This window comes from Sylvia atricapilla, chromosome 14, assembly GCF_009819655.1.
Source record: "Sylvia atricapilla isolate bSylAtr1 chromosome 14, bSylAtr1.pri, whole genome shotgun sequence".
NCBI classification, from domain to species: Eukaryota; Metazoa; Chordata; class Aves; order Passeriformes; family Sylviidae; genus Sylvia; species Sylvia atricapilla.
Window position 1 is genome coordinate 1,158,855 of NC_089153.1, and position 22,738 is coordinate 1,181,592.

General features: G+C 43.9%; 1 protein-coding gene across 2 annotated transcripts in view; it reads left to right on the forward strand.

Annotated features, from left to right (window-relative positions):
• CTNNA1 (catenin alpha 1) overlaps positions 1-22,738 on the forward strand; it is a 116,318-nt gene that overhangs the window by 14,061 nt on the left and 79,519 nt on the right. For both annotated transcript variants that reach the window (XM_066328859.1, XM_066328860.1), the window contains exons 2-7: positions 2,511-2,617; positions 4,480-4,675; positions 11,346-11,512; positions 12,306-12,425; positions 14,250-14,516; positions 17,464-17,667. In XM_066328859.1, the coding sequence (XP_066184956.1) occupies positions 2,513-2,617; positions 4,480-4,675; positions 11,346-11,512; positions 12,306-12,425; positions 14,250-14,516; positions 17,464-17,667 (1,059 nt within the window). In that variant the 5' untranslated portion in view covers positions 2,511-2,512. The remainder of the gene's footprint in view (positions 1-2,510; positions 2,618-4,479; positions 4,676-11,345; positions 11,513-12,305; positions 12,426-14,249; positions 14,517-17,463; positions 17,668-22,738) is intronic.

Sequence of the window (22,738 nt, forward strand, 5' to 3'; positions counted from 1 at the left end):
TGTTGGTAACCTATAGCCTGTTCCTGTGTTCTCCACAAATATTTAATTGAACAAACATATTTATTGCAATGTACAAATGATATCCAAGCCATTGCTGCCAAACAGGCTATTTGATATCAAGCTTTGCTATTTAGATAAATTTCAATAGTGTTGCTACTAAGTGGTTTTATACATCATTACTTTTGGCCAATTCATGAACTATCATAGTAACGTGTTTTCAGATAAATTGCCTTTATTATCCCACTAATACAATTAATGTTTCTTCTCGTGGTTACCTCGTCCTGCACATTGTTTCTGTGTGAGGTGTAACAGCATTAACTACACAGAAAAAGTCTTTCTTTAGAAACCTGCTGGGCTTTCCAGAGCCCTGGCTCTGTTTCTCAGAAGCCACAAAGATTGTCAGTGTATTTTTCTTTGCGTCTTATGTTGGAAGCAGTTGTGCTGAGCTAATGGGGAGGGAGTAAACCAGTGAAACTCCTTGTGGGGGTGAATTCACAGTGTGCCCTGGGCCAGCATCTGGGCTGTAGCACAAGCCAGTGGAATACAAAGGGAAGGAATTGAGAGAGAAGGTTAATTAATGATTTCTCAGTGCTTAGTGGTCACTGTCAGAGGTAGGGGGGGACAGGAGGTGACCACCTTCCACCCTCCTGTGGCTCCTTGGAGGATCTGGAGCTGTGTCTGGCTTGTGCTCTGGAGCTGGAGCCTTCACCAGCACCCACTGCTTTTTCAGTGCACCATCAGAAGGGTTACACACATGGCAGCATCGATCGGGTTCTTTCTACTCTCTCTTTTTTTAAGCTTTCAGCTTTTAAAGGTTTTTTTTTCCCCCAGCACTGTGGGCATTTGAAGCGTGGGTGTAGTGAAGAGCTGAATGCAGCTGGGTGGATATTCCTGCCTTGCACTTTGTGAAGTTGTGCTTCAGTGTGTCAGCTTTGGTCAGCACTGCTGGAGTGAGTCCTTAATCTGTGCTATAATGCCCGTGGTGTGAGAGCCTGTGGGGTGGCTGGGGAGCAGCCCTGAGCCAGGTGATGCTGAACCTGAGCTCCTCCAGTGCCCTAGAGCTTTAATCTGCCCTGGGAAACAAGCAGCCCTCCTGTGCGCAATTAGCTGTTGGGGTCGGGTGAGAGCAGTTGGTTGTTGGTACATCTTGTAAACATTGTTGGTTACCAAAATTAGTGCCTTGCCTCCTGCTTTTTAAAAACAACGGGATGTTGTGCTCGTCTGGCAGCTTGGGGACATCTGGTGCTGTCAGAGCAACGTGACTGCTGAGATGCTGTGCAGGCAATGCCCTGGCCAGAGAAAGATTAAAAATATCAGCTAATGAGCTTTAAAATGACCTCAACAGTAGGTGTTTAGAAAGATGGGTGGATGGGAGATTGAGGTAGTCTGTTTCTCTTCCTGACTTTTTAAAAAATAAAAAAGTTACAAATGTAGGTTTAGTCTAATCTTGAATTTTGAGGTCAGCCCAAAGCAGAAAGAGCTAGAATCTATTATATCTGAAGTGATATGAATTGGCTTTATGGATCTGTAGTACTTTGCATCCATTTCTTACTGAAATTATTGTTTGGTTTATTCTTTTGTCATAATGTGCAGCATCATGGTGTTAATCCAGTGATTTGTTGTAGTTCCTTATTTTTAGTTCTGTTTTTTTAGACTGCTGGTCTCAACAGCAGAGCTATTTTAGTAGTTTCGCTCAACTTTTCCCATAAGTATGTTTGCTGTTCCGTTGGGATGTTGATATAAAACTGTAACGGGAAGGAACAGCTCAGTGACAGCTTTGAACAGATCTCTTCATGCAAATCTGCTTTTCCCTCCTATGCAAATGTTAAGGAGAAGTGTAATAGATATGTAAGCTGTTAAGTATGAACCAGCTGGATTTTCTGGCTTTATGAGGCTTATCTTCACTCCTTTACCTTTCTATTCCCCAAAGGTGAGCTGAGTGAAGGGGCAGGGTGCTTGGGTCGGGTTAAACCTGGCTCCTGTTTGGGCAGAGCCTTTGGGCAGTGACTCTTGGTGGAGCTAAGGACAGGGGTAGCATTGCAGAGCTGCTGAAGTCAAGGGGTTCCCCTCTGCTCCCCCATATCTTGGGCTGTGTCTGAGGGCTGTCTGGGGGCACAGGAGAGCTGGCCCTGGAAGGGAGGTGGTGCAAATTGGGCATGGGGCACCCAGCTTCATGAGCAAAATGCCTGCACTACCTGTGGGCCTTCTTCATTGCTTGGGGACCACCGGAGAGTAGCCCAGGCATTGCTGATCTTGTCATTGCTCTGATAAAACAGTGTGCGTTTATTTGCTTTTGGTTCTATTTTCTAACTAAAATGTGCAGGTAATATCTGTGTATTGTCATAACATTTTGTCAAACGCGCACCATTTGAATCAAAGCTTTCTGGAGATGCTGTAGCCTTCACTTAGTGTAAGTGGATGTTTTGTGTTTAACATGCTGCATTTTAATTGATTTTTGAGATGCATCAGCAATAAAAAATTATATTAATGTAGTTCTTTTCTTCTGGCAGAAATGACTGCTGTCACTGCAGCCAACGTGAACTTCAAATGGGACCCCAAAAGCCTGGAGATAAGGACACTGGCAGTTGAAAGGCTGCTCGAGCCTCTTGTTACACAGGTAGGGAAAAGATGGGGCAAAATAAACAGGCATAAACGTGAATGCCTGTTCTGGTGTTTTATATTAATTAAGTCACAACGCTTAAATTCTAGGTGTAAAATACTACAAACTAAAGATAAAAAAAGTCTACAAGCAATTTCTTTGCTCAATTTCATTGACACATTCACTGGCCATGATACCAGGGAGGCTGTGCTGCTTCAGCACCTGATTAGACACAGTGGCTACTAACATGCATTTCTACACTTCTGATTGAAATAATGTTCTGTGCCTACACTTTGTGCTGGATTTGTGAATAAAAGCTTCTCTCTGTGTGGTGTGTATGCCCTAGTGGATAGCACTGAAGAGCACAGGAAGGCTGGACTAAGTCTTGTAAATGGGAGCTGTGTGTATTGGGTGTTTTGAACATTCTTAGAAGAGACTTTTTGGAGGTCTGGAAGAGAAGATGCACAGGAGACAGTTCACTTCTTGTCTTCAGCATTGTTTTCCTGAAATGTGAAATGTCTAAAATGACAAAATGAACTGAACACAATTCCTGCTTGAGTACAGATGGGAATGATCAAGTTTTGCTTCCAGTATTATTCCCTTTAATCACCAAGCTGCTGTCTGTACCTGCTACTTGTTCCCTCTGGATCCTCAGGTGGGCAGCTGGATGATGAGGCCTTTTAACTGAAGTTACTGATGGAGTCTTTGCTGAAGAGAAATTGTCCTAATTTGGCCAACTTGTTCACAGTACCTTTTCCACCAAGTGCAGTGTCTGTAACTTACTCCTCAAGGAATAAGCACAACAGGATGTACTGGCAGTCCCCAGTTTTCTGAATGATGTGACTGGCAAAATACAGAGAGGGAACTGGAGCAATTGCCTTGTTGCAACTTGTTCTTTATTTGTAGAACACAGTGACCTGAGACTACCCAGTACAAATGCTCCCCATTAACCAACTGCAATATTCCCAACTGATGGCTTTCCCTCTCTGCATTAGCCAGCTGGGAAGATAGATTCAGCTCTGAGGACCTTTATGTCAGCAGTCCTTGGACTTTCCAGAGTAGTAATTTTTTTAGTATTGTAGTTTAATGTCCCTCTGAAGTAGCTTTGTGTGCGTTTTCCAAGGCTTTCAAAAAAGGAGAGGAAAGAATAAGGCAAATGTGGAAGTGTGTGTGGATTTTGTGATATGCCTGTGTTGGATGGAAGGGTATGGATCCTGATCCTGAGCTCAGGGAGTACCTGGGGCTCTCCTGGCCCCTGGTGATGACTTTGCTCCCAGCAGGGTTTCAGTCTAAGACACAGAGCTTGGAAATATTTGTTGATTGTGGGATGATTTTGAAAGTTCAGTTTGGGTTTGTTTTTTTTTTTTTAGGGAAATAATGAGCTTTATGAAGTCCTTTGCTCTGCCTTCAGCCCCTTGGCTACAGCACTGTTTTGAACTGAAAAGATACTGTGTCTCTACATTTCTACTGGCACAGACTTCAACCTTGTCTGGGGTGTCTTATGACTGGAGAGTTATCCCAAACTAATTATCCCCACCTTGGTTTTTTTGTTGTGATGCCAAAGAGGTCTGGTCTGTTACTTAGATTGCAGTTTATCAAAAATACAAATAGATCTTCATTCTTGAAATCAACTTTGGAGATGTGCTGCTAATAAGAGAAATCTTTGAGCTGTTCAGCTGCATTTATTTTGCTCATCTAAAGAATGAAGAAGCATGGTAGCTTTTAAATGTGAAAACTCTCATTAAGTTAACTTTTGGAGCTGGCAGTAGTGTAGGTATTAGCAATACACTGTCTAGAAAAAAAATACATGTGGTCTTACTATGAAATGGATAAACATTCAATTTGATGTTGGGTTTTTTCCCTTCCACCTCTGCCTGTAGGTAACAACACTGGTTAACACCAGCAACAAGGGCCCCTCCAATAAAAAGCGAGGCCGTTCTAAAAAGGCCCATGTCTTGGCTGCTTCAGTTGAACAAGCAACGGAGAATTTCCTGGAGAAAGGAGATAAAATTGCAAAGGAGAGCCAGTTCCTGAAGGAGGAACTGGTGGCAGCTGTGGAAGATGTTCGCAAGCAAGGTAAGAGCATGGATCTGGTGGCTTCTCAAACTGTGGCTCTTTTGCTGCTCTTTCTAATGACTCTGCACCTTGCAACTTGTGTGTTCTCAGTTTGCCTCTCTGGCATCCCTGAGCAGTAATGTAACTGGATGGCCCAAGTAGAGATTACAAAGAGAAGCAAAAGGGCTGATTCTTTGAAAAGCATTTAAAAACTCAGTTTATGCTCAAAAGTAAATGTGCTCTTTGCAGCTATGAATTTTATGGGACTACATCTCAAATATGTCAATAACTTCTTCAATATCTGACTGTAGACAGACCAGCAATGTAAGAGGAAGAGCCAAGTGTTGACTCGACAGAGATGTGTTTCTTGAATATGTAAAATGTAAACAGCACCAAACAGAATGTGATGACCTTGATTCAATATTCCAGGCTTCCTTCCTCACATCTAATGTTGATTTTTATCATTTTCTTTTTTACTTTCTTGGAGCAGACCTGCAAGAAAAGCCTATGGAGCTAACTTACTCTAAAATATGCACTAGTAAATATTGTTGCTCATAAATCATTTATCATTCTTCCAGTCATGAGTCTTTTCTATGCTTCAGTGAAACTCAGTCAACTGGTATTAATGGTGACGGCTGCTGCTGCAAAAAGGGGAAAACTCATTAGCATTAATTACTTGTTTGGAGCTGAAGTTGCAGAGTGGTGAAATATTAGTTGAAAATGGTTCTAAGTTCTGGATGAGCCTAGTTGACAGACCAAAGAAAGATCAAGGTAAGGAGGCTGCAATATTAAGGGCTAATTGAGTTGGCTTAATTTAACAACAACAAAGAGCAAGAGAGCCCCCTTTGACTCCAGGCTTTAATTGTTGGTGCTCGACTGCTACTCAGTCGAGAGTCAGAGCTCATCTGTGGGTACCTCCAAACAACTCAGTCGTGCTGGTGAGAGAGGAGCTCTGCTCAGTCCTCGGGACTGAGAACTTCCTTGAGCTGGATTTGTAGCTGAATATTGCAGTGAGAAGCTGGTGGGAAGGAGAGACTGTTAAAAAAAACCTTCCAGATGACCCTTCCCCATGTTTCTTGGCTCCTTCTTGGTTCTGAGACTACACTAGGCTTAATGCCAAAACCTCCCTGCTCTGTTGGCTTTGACACAGAGGAGGTGAAGCTCATAACTGAGAGGTGCTGGAGTGAAATAACTTCCCACTTTAAAGTTGTTTCACTTCTTCCTCCCTTTTTGCTGTTGGCAGCTTGTGTGGATTCTGATGTAAAAGGGGTGGCTGTGGCTGTTTCCTCAGGCCGGTGGGTGGTCAGACTGCAGTGAATCTCCTGGACACAAGAGGTGCCCACCGTCCTCTGTGGGGACACATTTGCAACACAGCCAGGGGTCAAAGCTGTGCCAGCGTTTGGCCAGAACAGCAGAGCAGCTTTTGGTGAGGAAATTAAAAATGAAACCAGCCTTTGAGGAAATGGGAAGCGAGTGGTGAAAAATAAGCTAGAACAGTGGGAAGGGTTATTGCTGCCAGTGCCCAGGAGGATTGCAGTTCTCAGCAGTGCTAGTAACAGCAAGGAGATACAACCTCCCAATGTATATGGTTATGTACACTCTGTGCACTTGAGAAGCCTCCCAGTATTGTGTCAAATCAGTTCAACTCATGAACTGGAGAAACAAGGAAAGTGTGATGCAAAACCTTGTGCATGTGCTCTGCAAATCCTCCTGGCGCCTTCACCTGCCTTTTGCAGCAGGGGCAGGAGTGGAGAGGACAGTCTGGGTGTTGTGGTCAGCAGCAGGGTGATCATGAGCTGGTAGCAGCAGTGGGATTATAGATATAGAGCACCATTAATCTTCAGTGGAGGACAGGAAAATAGTATTAATAATGCCTCTATTTAAAGTAGGGAGTGGTTAGTTACCATAATAAAAAAAGATGAATGAATGTAGACAGGGATTATGAAGATGATTAGGACAATAGATAACTTGTCTCATCAGAGAAAATTAAAAAATTTTTTTTAGCCTAGCAAGAGGAAGATTGAGAGAGTACATGATTTTAGTGAGCATGCTTGTTCATAAAATCCCATTTGTTGGGGGTAAAAACAAAGAACTGAAAAGAGCTATTTTGAATGAATGATGGCATGGCTGCCTACTAAATCAATGTAAGTGGATCTTCAAAGACTTCTTGTATTTTACAATGGAAGAATAAATTACAAGAAGCAAGTTAATGGAATATCCTGCAGTAAGATTTGGGGCCCTTTAAAGCTTTGGACTTTAGATTTCTTATAAAGTAATGAAACTTTTAAAGGTTTTGAGCAGAAAAGTGGAGATAAGGAATCAAAGTGTTTTTCAGACTAGATCCTGCTGTGGTTATAGAAAAGACTTGGTATAAGGAAAGCATTTGATGTGAACATCTTGAATTTCAGCATTGTTGTAGTATTTGTTACAGACATTTCTGCCATCCGAGGTTTGCTGGGTCACAGAAGGTACAACACTGGTCCTGCCCAGCCTTGCTCCCCACGGCAAGCTCCATGTGGAGTCTGTGTGTTGGGGTGCTCAGCTCCTCTGACGCAGCTGGGAGGTGTTTTGGAACTTGAACCAGTCCCTTAGCCGGATGCTTGGCACTGAGACGCCTTCCAAACTGGGCTCAAGAAGGAAATTTCTTTTGGGTCAGACTGGCAAGGCTATTCCTGATTCCCTGGAGTGCTGATGGCTGCAGCTCTCTGTCTCTATATCTGCATGTGAACGTGGAGATCCAGAGAGTTCACTGTGCTCTCCTGTTGTGTGTCTTCTATAGCAACTTTACATAACAGACCAAAAATTAAGGCTTAACATTAAAAAGATGAAGCTTGTGTGTAGAGTTTGAGGTAAGAGAAGGGATGAATGCTTTGATGGCTCAGGTTGCAAATGGGGGGGAATGAGCCAACTGATCCAGCCCAGAGTCCTTCTGCTTTATGCTTCTAAGTGAAGGGTTCTTCAAAACTGAATGGTGAGATGAATTATGAAAGGGGAAAACAGTTTTTTCAACTCTTCATCACAGAGGATGTCTGGCTTAAGGATTTCTAAGGAGCAGGAGGAAGTCCGTTGTGGAACATCTTGAAGTTAAATACTGAATTGTTCTTGGAAAATTCAACTTCAAAATTCTGTTGTGACCAGTTAGCCAAATTTCTTAGAAAGGTACGAGTTCAGCTGGTTTCCTGCAACAGAGCTTTAGGACTGTGCCACTTTGAAAAGCCCTAACATGAGGGAGCTCTGAAGGGGCTCTTGACAAACTACAGGAGTGTTGTAGGCAGTATATGGATTTAATTGAAGACAAGATTAGGAATTATCAGAAGCTTTTGTTGCCGTAAGTATTATCAACTCCTATGTTGATATGGCAAAATTTGGTGTGGGGCCTCATCCTTTAGAGCAGAAGGCCAGGGCAGCCCGCTGTTACACTGCTGGTGGGTGTTGAAGGTGGTATTATTGATGAGATGGGACTTCAGTATCCAGAGCAGTGGAGGCTTGCAACTCTGATTTCCGGCTTGTCTTCATTTGTTGGGGAATGACAGCCTCTGGGGAAGTCTGGTGGGGTGCTGTGAGCAGGAGGGAATGGCCTGGTGGCACTGGTGTGTCCCTGGCCCTGCGGCAGAGCAGCCTGGGGTCAGCTTTGAACTGAAGTGCTGAAGAGTATGAGGTGATGTGTGGGCAGGAATCCCCAACTTGGCAGAGGAGCAGCAGTGCCCTTGTGTCCTGGCTGGCCTGTCCTGCCTGCTGCTGTGCCCTTCTGTCAGTGGTGGTGTGGAGCAAGTTCTGTCCATGGTTGTCATGTTCCACTCTGGGAGCAGGGTTAATAGTGCTGCCTGAAAGTGCTGTCACACCCTGTGGGCATGGGGGAAAAGAGACTAGGAAATGGGAATTTTCTTTTGATGGGCTGGAATCTGACCATTTTTAAAATATGCTTTGTTCCATTACCTTTAACTGAATTCTTAGTGCTTTATTGGCAAGATCATAGGATGTCTCCTGTTGCCTCTTCTTTTCTCAACTCTGTTTTGTTTTCATTGCCTTCTAATATCTAATGAAGATCTATGGTTATATTGGAAAAACAGACTACTCACTCAAGAATTTGTATCAGCTTTATTATCTGAGTCTCATAGTTGGAGTCTTCTCCACTGTGTTACTTTAACTCTTAAAATCCTTCTTACAAAGTGGTTGTGTTACCAGCGTTGAAGATGGGAAGATGGTGCTGGATTCCATGGGGAATGCAGTACCTGCGCACTGAGGCCAGGCCAGAGTGCCCTCTTGCCCTTTGAATCCAGCTTAAACTACCCCAGGGTGCTTTTCCTTTATAAAAGAAGTCTGAAAGCCAGCTTTCCTTAATTGAGAGAAATGGGTATATATGCAACAACTTTAAATATAATCTGCTTTTAATTTTGGGAAGCTAGTTATCTTTTGACACCCTGACAAGCCATTTGAAGCTCACTAAATCTTTTAAAATCTCTTGTTAAAATAAAAGGGAATAGGATTTTATTTTAAGACTGGCTTGAAAGGTTGCAGTATAAAGATGGGTAGAGGATAATTCTGTTTTTTAACTTCATTAGCAATTTCTGAGATTCATATGAAGCAAGTGGCCCAATAAGTTGTTTTAAATAGAAAATAAATGAAAACATCATTTTGGGAGTTGAAAACGTGGGAATTTTATGTATAAGTAAATAAGGAAGGAGATATTTGTACTCAGTTTTGGTTCTGGCATATCACAAAATGACCTGAATTGGAAGAGGCCTTAAAGCCCATCCAGTGCCACCCCCTGTCCATGGGCAGGGACACCTTCCACTGTCCCAGGCTGCTCCAAGCCCCAGTGTCCAGCCTGGCCTTGGACACTGCCAGGGATCCAGGGACAGTCACAGCTGCTCTGGGCACCCTGTGCCAGGGCCTCAGCGCTCTCACAAGGAGGAATTTCATCCCAATATCTCATCTAAACATTCCCTATTTGAAGCCTTTCCCCTTTATTGTGTTACTTCATGCTCTTGTAAATATATAGCTTTAAATCTTGAGGTTGTCAATGGATTTCATACTTGTGGTGAGACTTTTATTATTAGCTTGTTCCAGAAGGAATAAAGAAAGGGTCATGTCAGCTCTGTTGAGGTTTTGTAATTTCCTGGCTATTTGAAGCTTTCAGCAATGCTAGTACATCATCGCTCACCCATCTGGAAATCTGGAGTTCTTTACCCTTGTTAAAGTAATGAGTTGTGTTCCCCAAAGCTGGGTAGGGGCATAGCTTTGGGTTGATAGTCAGAGCTGGCCTGTTCTTGGACAGAAGCCTTTTTGCTGTGTCCCAGTACAGAAGTAGCATATTTTTATCTTCAAATGTTATATGCCACTCTTGGTTGTATTATTTAAGATGATGGAAGGGTGTTACATAGGGGGGAGCATTTGAAGAAAATCGAGTATCTTGATGTGGCTGCTTGGGCAGGCTGGCAGCTGTGCTTGGGCTGAATTTAGCTGTGAAGGTGTAGAGTGCCTGGGTGGGAAAAACTTTCTGGGCAAGATATTATGTATGAGGATGGTTAACCCCAGGCTCTCCAGCTGTTGGCATTTCTGAGCAGTTAAAAATAGGCTGTTAAATAAGTGGAAGCCTCCTGGGACCGCATCACGCAGAGATTTTGGTGCAGCCCTTGCCCTGTTTGGTGTGGGGGGCTCCATGGGACTCACTGTCAGCTGTCACTTGTCAAGCACTGGTGGAGGTTTTTCAGTCTCAATCTGAGACACACTGTTTTTATTTCAGCATTTGGCCACATGGACACTTTGCATACAGGTTTTTGGGAAGGCTCTGAAACAGCAGCTAGCTATAGCAGTCTGCTTTCTGGTCATCCCTTGCTGCATGCAAATCCCTGACCCTGAGGACCTACCGTTTTCTAAACCAAGTCCTAGCTGTTTTCTTCGTGTTTCTGAGATGTGAGAGATCCAAGGATAACAATGTGGATTCCAAAACTTACTGCTGTGGTACTGGAAGCTGCCCCAAAAAGTGAGGGAGAAATCCAAAATTTACTCCTCTGACTATATGCAGGCATTACTTTTATGCTTTGTGAATGCCTTCTGGAGGAATTACTCTAGCTGTGCAAAGTGGCCTTTGCTTTTCATAGTTAACCAATGGCATTGTTACCATCTGAAACCCAAATTCTTTGCTCCTGCACCAGATGCAGCCCCACAGGCTATGAAATGTTGAAGCGTTTTACGAAGCGCTGCCTGGCTTTGAATTCCAACCAGGGCATATCCAGCCAGGTCATCGCTCCGAGTTGTTTACAGTCCCAGGAGCTGTGGCAGCTCGCTGCATGTTTACAGGGCTTTCTGCTGCTTTCTGCTTAACTCCTACACGCACACAAATCAAAGCTTTTGCTCAGGCTTTGAAAGCATCGGAGCTTGGGAAATAACTGCAGCCCTGCAAAGGCGTGCTGAATTCACCTCTCTAGAGAATTCTGTTATGCTGAAACACCTGTACAAATGGAAATAAGGACCAAAGTGTGATTCCCCAGCCCTTCCTCCCTGCACAAGCCACTCTGCCCCAATGCCGTGTGGTAGCTGTACTTCCAGGTAGCCACCTGCAGCATTAATTGTCAGCCGTATTTCACAAGCGTTTTGTTTTAGAGACTCGGGTTGGGTCAGGAATCTCTCCAGTGGCTGAGGCGATGCTGTGTGATGCTGAAGCCCGCCCCTGCTGTCCCCCGTGCAGGTGACCTGATGAAGAGCGCGTCGGGGGAGTTTGCAGATGACCCCTGCTCGTCTGTGAAGCGCGGGAACATGGTGCGGGCCGCGCGCGCCCTGCTCTCCGCCGTCACCCGCCTGCTCATCCTGGCTGACATGGCAGATGTCTACAAGCTGCTTGTTCAGCTCAAAGTTGTAAGTGTGGGGCTCTGCTGTGCCTGGCACGCCGGGGATGCTCTGCCAGGTGCCTGCTGTGTGTGTGACCCCGTGGGCCGTGTGCTTGGCAGCGGCTCCCTTCTGCGCTGGGGGGGTCTGGGGGGTTTTTCCTCTCAGCAGAATGTGGGGAGGGTCTGGGGTTTTTTCTCTCAGCTGAACGTGTGCAGTGGGCGTGTGTCACTATACTCACTGTCAGTAGCTTTTGACATTGAGCTATACTCTGTTCTGAACTTTTAGTACAGAAACTAGCAGAGCCCTGGTCTGCAGCTGCAGGTGAGAGCCAGTCCTTTCATCTTACAGAATTTGGCTTTCTTATAACCAGTATTCCTTTGCAGCTACTAGGGATGAGTAGTTTTGGCAGGCTAAATAAAAATGAAACTGGACTGATTGAGGAAGCCTTTCCTTCCCATGAGCAGTAGAGTGGCTGTGTGATTTGTGCAGAATTTGAAATGAAATTACATTTGATATTGGGTCTTTATTTGCAAACAAGCTTTGAGAACTCTCCTTGTGCTCTTTGGCCACTGCTATTCCTCTGCCAGGGCCCTGGGCTCCTTCATGCTCTTTCAGATGTACTTAACTGTCTCTGATACCTGGTGACTATGAAATAGTATCTAAGCACTGTATCCTCTTAGCCTCAAAGTGTCTCTCTCCAAAAAATAACAGAGGGCAGAGGAAGATTGCTTTCTCTGTCTGCTATGAAATATATTCTGAATTACCTCCTGACCTGTGGATTGTATTGCTTGGAAAAATATGTGAATATATCTTCTTTTAGGTGGAAGATGGTATCTTGAAACTAAGAAATGCTGGCACAGAGCAGGACTTGGGTATCCAGTACAAAGCCCTCAAACCAGAAGTGAACAAGCTTAACATAATGGCAGCCAAAAGACAACAGGTATAGTGTGACCATTTTCTCCTGTATATTAATTCTTTTCTTTTCCAAAACAAGGCAGCCTTGCTGCTCTTCCTATTCTAATAATAATTTTACCTAGTTTTTTTTTTACATTATTGCTGAGTACTTTATGTTGTGCTCTGCCATGTTTAGGAACTCTGAGCTTGCCTGGTAAGCAAGAAAAGTCTGCTTGGCTGCAGAGCTCTGCTTCTGATAGCATTTGTTCATAGTACCATTTGTTTATGTCAGGGTTTTAGTGCATTAATGACATGCTGCAGGCCAAGAGCTGCACTTCCCATTTTGAAGCAGTGTAGGTGTGAGTGAGGACAGGGAGCTGAGCTGTGTCCCAGTCCTGGGGCACTCTCCACTAAACCCCGTTGCTCTTGTGGTTCACACAGATGGACTGAACATGTCCACGTGCTCAGGGAGCAAAGGCCATGGCTGGGCACAGCTACAGCTTCTCGAGGAAGTCTGTGGTGCTGCTCACTGGTCTTGCACTCAAATGTCCATTGGAGGAAGGGTTTAAATTCCTGTTTGTTGTGGGTATGTTCTGTTTGGATAGCTTGTGCTTAGCCTTAAATTGCGTGTGAAATTTGTTTTGTCCAACAGCGCTGGTGTGACTCATTCTTGTGTAGTTGAGAAGAAAGCAGAGGTGTGGGCAGTTTAAGTTATCAAAAATAGCATAATTCTTTTAGAGCATTTTTTGCATCTTTGCTCTGTAGATATGTACAAACCAAAACTGCTTATGCACTTCTGACACTGCTTGGGTTTTTTTGCACAGATTTGTCTTAGAAAATAAGCTGGATGCAGTCAAAAAGGGATTGCCAGTTGGTTATGTATCTCAGATCTGATTGCAGTAAATGGGAGTAGGGTTGTGATGGCAATGCAATAAATGCTCTAAAACTGCTTTGTGATGGATTGTTCCACACTATGGGAAGTGGATGTACAAAATCTGTAAATCTCTGTGCCTGCTTGGACTGCCCTCCCTGCTCAGTGTGTACCTTACAGAGGTCACCTATTGCCCATTCATTTTAGAGAGTCTGACAGAATTTTTTTCCCTTTTCTCAGTAAGGCAGTCCTTGTCTTCATTTTCACTGCCTCTTTATGAGATTTAAGAGGTAACTTTGAAATGCTGCTGCTGCTGCTAATAACTGTGGTTGTTCCTCCTTTTATAAACTTACTACGGCTTGTGCTGGACTCGGAGGCTTCATCTGGTCATGGTGCTCTGTTCTAAAACAGAGGTGATGGTGCTTTAGAGAATTACAGCACAGAGTGTTTGGGAAAAGACTTATGGACTTGTTCACTAATCTTGAATTAGTGGTAATTACAGTCATTGGATTAATTTTGTCTCACTGGGGGTGAACAAGAAGTTGAATGAGATGATATATTTGTTCTTCTGAAATTAAGTACCTGAGTCTCTTGAGGAGAGTAAACGCCATCTTCTAGGTGTGATTAAAGAAAACATTCTGGTTGTGAGCCTGGGAGTTTAAATTAAAGATGATCTTGCTTCTTGTCTGCAAGTGCAAGACAGGACAGCTTTTAAAATGTTGGTCCTCTGCTGCAGAGGAACAAAAATCCAACGTCAGATTTTGAATTGTGGTGTTGTGACTTGCCCTGCAGTGTTGTTGTTTTTTGGCTTTATGAAGCTGTCGTGTTTTGCAATTAGTTGAGCCCTTAAGGATAGGAATGCTCAGCAGACAGATTTGAGCGGATTTGAGGCAAAGAACCTGCCTGTCCTTTGAAGATGCGGGAAGACAGTGCATGGATGTTGAACATGGGCAATGCTCTCAAATTTTTTTTTTCCCCCCCCTTTAACTTTCCTAACAGGAGCTGAAAGATGTGGGTCACCGCGATCAGATGGCAGCAGCCAGAGGAATCCTGCAGAAGAACGTGCCCATCCTGTACACGGCGTCCCAGGCCTGCCTGCAGCACCCTGACGTGGCTGCCTACAAAGCCAACAGGGACCTGATCTACAAACAGCTGCAGCAGGCGGTCAGCGGCATCTCCAACGCCGCCCAGGCCACCGCCTCGGACGACGCTGCCCAGCAGCAGGGCGGGGGAGGAGAGCTGGCCTACGCCCTCAACAACTTCGATGTGAGTTGGAACCTTGCTGTGAAATACCCCTCTGGCTCTCCTGTGTCTTCACCTGGTTTGTTAGCCGCAGCTTGCTTTTATTGATATTGCCTGGTAGATCATTTTCTGCTGAAATGCAGCAAGTTGTAGGCAAAGTAGGCTTTTTTAAAAAAGTCATTTTCCAAACTAGGGTTGATGGAATATAGAAAGTTATATATGTGGTTCTTGGTGATGGAAGGCTGTCAAGTTAAACTAGCTCTGAAATAGCAGTTAGCCTACTGCTACATTAGATGGTTTGTTTGAAATTGATTATTTCATAATATATTTATGTAATGTATTCTTGGAGGTGACAGAAATGATTTATTAAAAGTGAATCATGTATTTGGAATTGCTGAAACTACCTATTGAGAGGAACATGAAGTGGGAAGTTCTAATATGATCTTTGGTTGGAAATTAAGTCATTTCACACTGATATGTTGTACTGATCTGTCATGTTCTTCATCTCGCATTCAGCACAGTGCTGAGGATAGTCATGCATTTTTACTGAGATTGCTTTCCTTCTGAAGCCAGAATTTGGTGTCTACCTGATTCAGCCTCTGAATTTTAAACACTAACTTACTCTAGAACTTTATTTAATATTGCAAGGCCATCACTCAAAAGGCATTTAGTAGTTGTGGTTTTGCCAGAATTTGCTCAACCTTTTTGCTCTTACCACTCTCATTCCTCCCTTTCTGCCACGTGTATTTTGCCACAATAATGTTCTGTTTTGAGTTCTCCCTGTGCCTGATGGGAAGCCTTTCCCTGTGATCTCTTGGGTAACAAGAGGATGTCATGGCTGTCTTGATCTTTTTGACTGGTTTCAGTTGTGGGTTTGCCTTTCTGAAATTCTATCAGATGCTCAGTAAGCCTTCAGAGTGTGCCTCGGGTTAGCCCCGAGGGGCTGCATGTTCTCACAGGTGCCTGTGGGAGGGGAAGGCAGCCTGCAGCACCGTGTCAGGGGCTGGGAATGAAGAACAATTCAGTTCAGGTTTGTGGATTGGCTTGTACAGCTCAAACCAGCTAATGGGATTTCTGATAAATCACCCTATTTTACTATACAAACTCTCCAGTATACAGCTGCAGACTACTTTCTGAATGTTGCAGTTCACATGAAGCTTTTTGAGCTTTTAATTCCACTTTGTGAGGCTCTCTAATAGCAGCAGTGCCTGATCAGCAGGCCAGCTTCACGATAGCTTTGTCTCATCCCTGCCAAAGGAAGCTGACAAAACAAATGTGTTGAGGTTCTTGGCAGATGTTATCCCTGCACTTCATTTCCTGCTACTGCTTGAGTGTTATTACACTGCTGTAATAGAGGCTTTGAGCACACATGCCCCCAAGATACTCCAGTGATGGTAAAGTATGAAATGGCTACCGGAAAATAAGCTGATTGTTATCTCTTTTTTGGTGGTGCAGTTCTGGAGTGGTAGCACACTGCTGTTGTATTAGCCTATGGCTGAAAGTTTCAGGAAGAATGAGGAGAGAATGTGTTGGAGAGCACATGCCGTGTTCACATCCTGCTGTGATGGCTGCATGGTCACTCCACAGGGGTATGGAATGTGCTGGCTGCCAGGACGAGGTGGTTGTGATGTGGCTGCTGAGGTTAGCTTGAGTACAAACGGAGAAAATTCCCATTTTCAAAAGCTTTGGGACATCTTTTAGAGTTAACGAATTCCACCCCTGAAATAACCCAACCAAACCCTAAACAAACCACCAAAATGTGAAATGGCCAAATTATTTTTCTTTATTAAATAGAGACCTGTTTAAACAAATAACCTGAAAATATTCAAAGGTAATAAATACTGTGCAGCTTCTTCCTGGGGAGCTTCCATGGGTGGTTTTGTTGGCCCCTCGAGAGCAGATACATCACTGCTGCTGTTTCAGCCCTGAGTCTGGTGTGAGCTGTGCTTGCTAACACTCTGGCAAGAGAAACCTGTGGTAATTTAAATGATGAAATTGATTTCTGTATGGTTTGAAACCTTTATGTTAATGTTGCTCTTGGAGAATTTTTGAAAATACTGTTGTATTTACCTGCCTCTAACACTGAACAGAAGACTGTGCAAAGTAGGGCAACAGAACACAATACATAGAGCTAATTTTGGATGTTTGTTTTCTTGTTCATGATGGGATAATTATATCTGACAAGTTAACTACTGAAGGCCCATCCAAATTGACATGTCATTAGGAAGAATTCTGTACTTTGAACCTTATTTTTGCTGGCACATTTGGTTTTTGTGATTCATGTAACAAGGTTTCCTATGGCCAGGTTTTGTTTAGCTGTCAAAGCAGCACAAGAAATGAGTAGCAATATAATCTGCTGGGAAACCTCTTAGTAATTTTACAAAACTACTCATGAAAATCCTCCTTAGTGCCAAAATTGTGTCATTTGCCTCTTAATGCCAGATCAGGGGGTTACTCTTGTTGGTTGTGTGCGTGACTTAACAGTAACGCACTGCTTTGATTAGCCACTTAGGAGTGGCTACCTAGAACAGAGACTAAGACAAGATTAAGAGAGTAAAGGTGGGTTTTTATTGAAGGCCTTCGATAGATACACCTTGGGCAGTCAAAAGCCTCTGAGAGGGGCTACACCCAAGGTGGACAAGGGTCACATCACGAGTTTTTCAGACAATTATAAGTTTGGTCCATTTACATATCAGGGGTTCGTCCTCTGATTACAGTTTCAGGTACTGAAGTAATTTACTCCCTGTTTGCCCCCTCGCAGTTCGTTGTTGTTTGCATCTCCTGAGGCCTAAGACAGCGAGGTGTCCTTGCATTTCAGGCCCAGAGAGGAATTGTTTTGTCTGACCAAAATGTGAGGACAGTAGCAATGCTCTATAAGGAGTTATACGCTGAAGCGCTACAGGATTTGAAAAACATAAAAGCTAAATCACTTGGGCTGGTGACTGATTCGCAGAACTTTTCCTCTGACTAGAAACAAATCATCGTGGACCCGTCGACATTCAGCGAGGAGCGGTTCCGGCCGTCCCTGGAGGAGAGGCTGGAGAGCATCATCAGCGGGGCAGCGCTGATGGCCGACTCGTCCTGCACGCGCGACGACCGCCGCGAGCGCATCGTGGCCGAGTGCAACGCCGTGCGCCAGGCGCTGCAGGACCTGCTCTCCGAGTACATGGGCAATGTGAGTACCTTGCTCTGATGGCCCCATCTGGGGGTGGGACTCCCTGGGGTCAGCTGAAACATGGAACTGAAGCTGGTTCCTCAAAGCTGGTTTGCTCTGTCCCCAACAGAATCTGAACGGTAACGAGTGGTCCTGAAAGGTTTGTCCTGAGCTGGGATGAAACCTACTTAAAGGACCAATGATACTTACCTCAGAATTGGTCTCCAGTCTTCCAAACAAGTGTTACCATTATAAAGTGTTAACCCTACAAGTGTTGTCATCAGAAAGTGTTAACCCTTTGGCACTGCTTCTGTTTCTATCTTATGACTGTTGACATTGTTTTGTAGAGAAATTCAAACCTCAGTTTACGTAAGGTAACTGGGCTTATGCAAAAAGTTCTGCTTTGCTTCAGTTGACTGTTGGAAGCTTTAACTATGTCATCTTTGTAGCTGAAAGCATGAATTGTCAGAATCATGTTGATTATTGTTGCTACTCAGTTTGAGTAGAAGTGATGTGTGAAGTTAAATATGTAGTAAAAAAATCTGAGAGCAGTTTGGTGTAAATATTTGGCTCTGGGCAGTTCTTTTCCAGTGTTTAGGCACTGAATGTGCACAGAGTGTTTGAAGCCTGAGAGTGTTTCTACAGTTGGACTAAGTGTCATGTCATGTGGATGAGCTTCTCTGTTTGAGGGTATCATGGTGCAATACTGGACTTCCTTCCCCTCCATTGCTCCTTTGCTCTTGTTCCAGTGGGTTTTAAGCTGAAGAACTTGCTGTGTTGAGAGGTGAGATCAGGATATCATAAGATTATAGATGACACTATATATAATTGCTAAACTCCAATACTGTTAAAACTGATTTCAGAAATAAAGTTGCAGAAATGGCAACAGCTTAAGCAAACCGTGTGGCTTGTAGCACTGTGGAAAGTAAAATTTTCTATGAAATCTTAATGGGAGGAGGTGAAGCCTTATTGATGCTTTTGAACTTGTTTGAGGTGTTCAGAGATATCTTTTTTTAGATAGTAATGCTTATTTAGGAACCTTGCTGCATTTGGTACCTTACCTTCAAATCTTTTGGCCAAAGTGATTTCAGCATAGAGTAAAAGTGGTCCAGGGTCTGCCACGTGTGGTTTGGGGTGGTGGAATTTGGACAACAGATGCAGTATGTGGCAGAGAGAAAGGAAAACAAGGATTTCTGTTTACCAAAGAGGAAATCAAAGTAATTGAACAAAACTGAAAGACAAGTCTGATGTAGCCTGTGGGCTGAGCTAGGTATTCATGTAGTCTGTCCTAATTGCTTGTCAAAGTGGCTTGTGCTCAGCATTGACATTTTGTTGAACTTCAGACTGCAGCTAGGAAGCAAAGCAAGGAGTTGTGCCGCTCAAAACTCCTTTGAGCAGGCTGTTCTATGAGTCTACGAAGCATCAGCAATAATCCCTCAAATGTGCTGCTGGATTGGATGGAGTCCTGTCAGCACAATTCCAAATGGAGCAGCCACCAAAGGATAATTAAACGTGTGCCAGAGGTAAATGCTCGGTCTTGCATGGAGGAGTTGGTGGCATTTGTCTCATTGAAAGTTGGTCAATAGCCATGTGAGAGTGCAGAGCTTTGACTTCCTCTCACAGCAGTGCTTGTCCTCCTCCTCAGCCATGGGCTTTTGTCTCTGATAGGCAAGTTAAAGTAGTCTTGCTGAGATGGAAAGAATGTATTCCCTGTGTTATCTCCTTTACCACATTGTGAAATTAGTGGAGCATACTGCATTTTTTAAAGTCACTGTTATGTTATGATTGTAGACAGTGTAGTTGGGGAAATGAGATTAGAAATTCAGTGAAATGGAGTGGAAAAAGCAATTGATAAATTATGGTGAAAGTGTGGGATGGTGTGTAAAAATCCATACTGTAAACCCCTCTGTGATTAAGCTGAAGAATGACTAATAGTTGGGAATCTAAACAGTGAAAATGGTTTGATACATCTGCAGGAAGAGTAGGGATGTGCTGACTTAGAGTAGTGGCAGAGGAAATGTCATTTCATGTATATGTATGATATACCCACAGCTCCTGGGATGCTTTCCTCCAGTCTCCCTTTGAAGGAGGAAGTGAATTGGGCATTAAATCTGTTAATTGCACAGCACTTGCAGTGCATCGTAAATCCTATCCAAGTGCTAGAGTGAGAGGTATTTATTGGCCAAGTGTAAAAATTCAGAGATTGGATGAGGAATATGCTGGAAAGGCTGAAGCACAGGACTGTCTTGAGGCAGATTTTCTTTTAACTTTAAATGCCTTCTCTTCAGTGACTTCCTCTAGCTTTTGGGCTTTCTTTCTGATCTCTGGCAATAACAAAACTGTTTTCTAGACAGTTTATAACTCAAGGTTTAGTGATTTGGACCCAGAGTTTAACTGTTTCTCTGTGCCTGTCCTTGACAGTCTGTAAGTCTGGAAGCATTGGTGGCTGTGTTATGGACTGTGGGAGAAGTTTTTAGCTGAATAACAGTTTTTGGCAACAAACTGAATTGTAGGATCTCTTGACCCCCACTGCATATGTTGGCATGGTGATGAATCCTGTGATTATGCCCTTAAAAGAAGGGCAAGATTTACTTGTTCAGTAGTTTGTTACAGAAGTTTGAATCCTCTTTTTCTTAGATTGGAGTGTGCATGATTTCCTTTTTCATCTAGCATCACTTCTCTTGCGATTTTCAAGAGCAGCTTGGTCAGACTGAACGTTTTACATCAATGCCAGTCTCCTGTCAGACAGTGGTCAGTAGTGGATCCTGCAAGCAAAAGGACAGGAACAAGGGAGCTGTTTAATTTATCTTACCCCAAGTAACCCCTCCAGTGCTGGCAGTCTGCAGCTCAGGCACTTCTGACCAAGTTGGACTGCTCTTGAAGATGGCAAGGGAAGTCGTACTAGTGGCAGGAGTCTACTTCTGTGGATGTTAAGTGAGATGGGCTTTCCTTACCTGTGTCTGCTGAATTTCATCAGCCACTTCATGACCCAGTCTCCTGGTTTATGAGCTACGTTCTTTGAGATCCGGACTGTTCATCCCTTAATTGTAGCATCTGATTCTCTGGCTTTTCCCCCTCCTCTTCCACTTTGCCTGGGGAGAGCTGTTTTCCATTATGGCTTTTGCTCACTTCTCACAATTCCAACAGAAAATAGTTTTCCTTTTTAAACTTGCATTGCAGATCCCTCCTGGATTGAAATAGCACAGATGCATATTTGCATTTAGGTTTTATTACCTAGAGTAAGCTTGATTCTTGCTGCTGGTGCTGAATGGCAGAGCTGGAAGGAGAAGGCCTAAATTCATTATTGATTCTGAGTAGCTTTGTAAAGGCAGAGTAGTCCAAGGTCTTGGTTCTGGGATCAGCTGCCTGGAATGCAGTAAATTGGCCACATCAGTTGCAGCTGAATTTGTAATACAGCTCACTGATGGCAAGATCCAGATCTCTGTATAATCTGTGGCAGTCAGGCATTCTTGGTGTCTATTTTATTAATTAAATGAAGGAATTTCAAAGCATGTTTGAGTTTAGTTGAACATTGATTCTAGACTTAGGCAGGGCAAGAGGGCAGACCAAGGCATTGAACTGAATGATGTCAAGATTAATAGTGCAATCAATGAAGAATTAGTAGGAAATATAAGAAAACACAACGGAAACAGTCTTTTGGGTCTAACTCCATGATCTTGTTTGTGTACATGTTGACCCTTGTTGTGTGCATGTTGCAGTCTGCTCCAAATCAAAAGGATGAAACTTTGGATGAACACTGCTCCCAGTTTATCCTGGCATTGCCTTTGCACTGGCAGCTGCTGAGGTTCCTCTCCCACTGTAGGTACAGCCAGCACCTCTGCTTTTCTGTACTCTGCTGCTCAGCTCTGTCTCAAAGTTAACACAACTCCAACGAAAACTACATGGATAGCTAAACTACTGAAAAATCCCCAGTGGACTGACAGCTGAAAAATTTCTGTATTTGAGAAGTAAGAAAATGTGTCACTGACACAGGAATCCACAAACTTTGTTGTGACAGGTACGTGTGTGCTCTGTGCTGCAACCCTCTGGATGTCATTAGCACAGGACTTGGGCAGCTTGCCTTGCTGTCAGTTCTGTGTTACACATGGCAAACCCAGGATTTGGTGCCTTTGAGGCTGGGCTTTGAAGGGGTTTGGGGTTTAGCAGGGTAGAAAGCACATGCCATGCCCTGGAAATGTAACCAGCAGTTTCCAGTGTGCTCTCAGTGTGCCCTGAACTTGCAGAAGACATCAGTTATCTGACTGACATGTAAGACTGGAAATAAAAGCTTCCTTAAGCTTTTGACAGTCAATTTTTACTGCCTGGTGCAGAAGCCCTGGGGGCTGGGGCCAGTTGGGCTCCTTTCCATGAGCCAGCAGTGGCTGGAGGTGTCTGGCTCTGTTCGGTATGCACAGGGAAGTGCAGAGAACTCTCGCTTTAAGTCTGTTCTGTTACCCCATCAATTTCTAATGCGTTCAGCTCCCCTTTCATGCACACACCAGTAACTCAGCCGTGTACCAGCAGAAACATTGTCAGGAATTGTAGTTTGGCGAGTGCGGAATGCGGGCTCGGAGCCCCATTGTGTACCACATGCTCTTGTACAATAAAATCCCTTGTTACTACATTTGGAAACGATAAATCATGTTACATAAAGTACCCTGACAGGTCCCATTTCAATGGGAATTTTAATGCTTTCGTATTAACATTCTGACTGTGTCCTTGACTGTCTGGATTGCATTAGAGGTGCTTGGCAGCAAATGGAAAAAAGCCATTGGGAGCTGGTTCAGAGCAGGCATTCCAGGCACACATCGCTTTCAGGATGGCTTTTTATTTTCCCTGGTTTCCATCTTCTCTTTGGCCTCAAGTACTTGAGAACCACAGCAGGGTCTGGGGGTGGGGGTTGTGTTTCTTTTTGTGTTAGATTTTAACCTAACCTGTGCTGGTTGGGCACAACTTGAAGGTGAGGGAGGTGGTTGAGCCCAGGCTGTGGCCCTGCCTCTGTCTGAGGGAGCTCTTGCAGGCCAGTGTGGTTTGGATCTCGAGGTGTCCAGAGAAGATCCCAACACTGCTGGATTTGGACCTGGTGGACCCA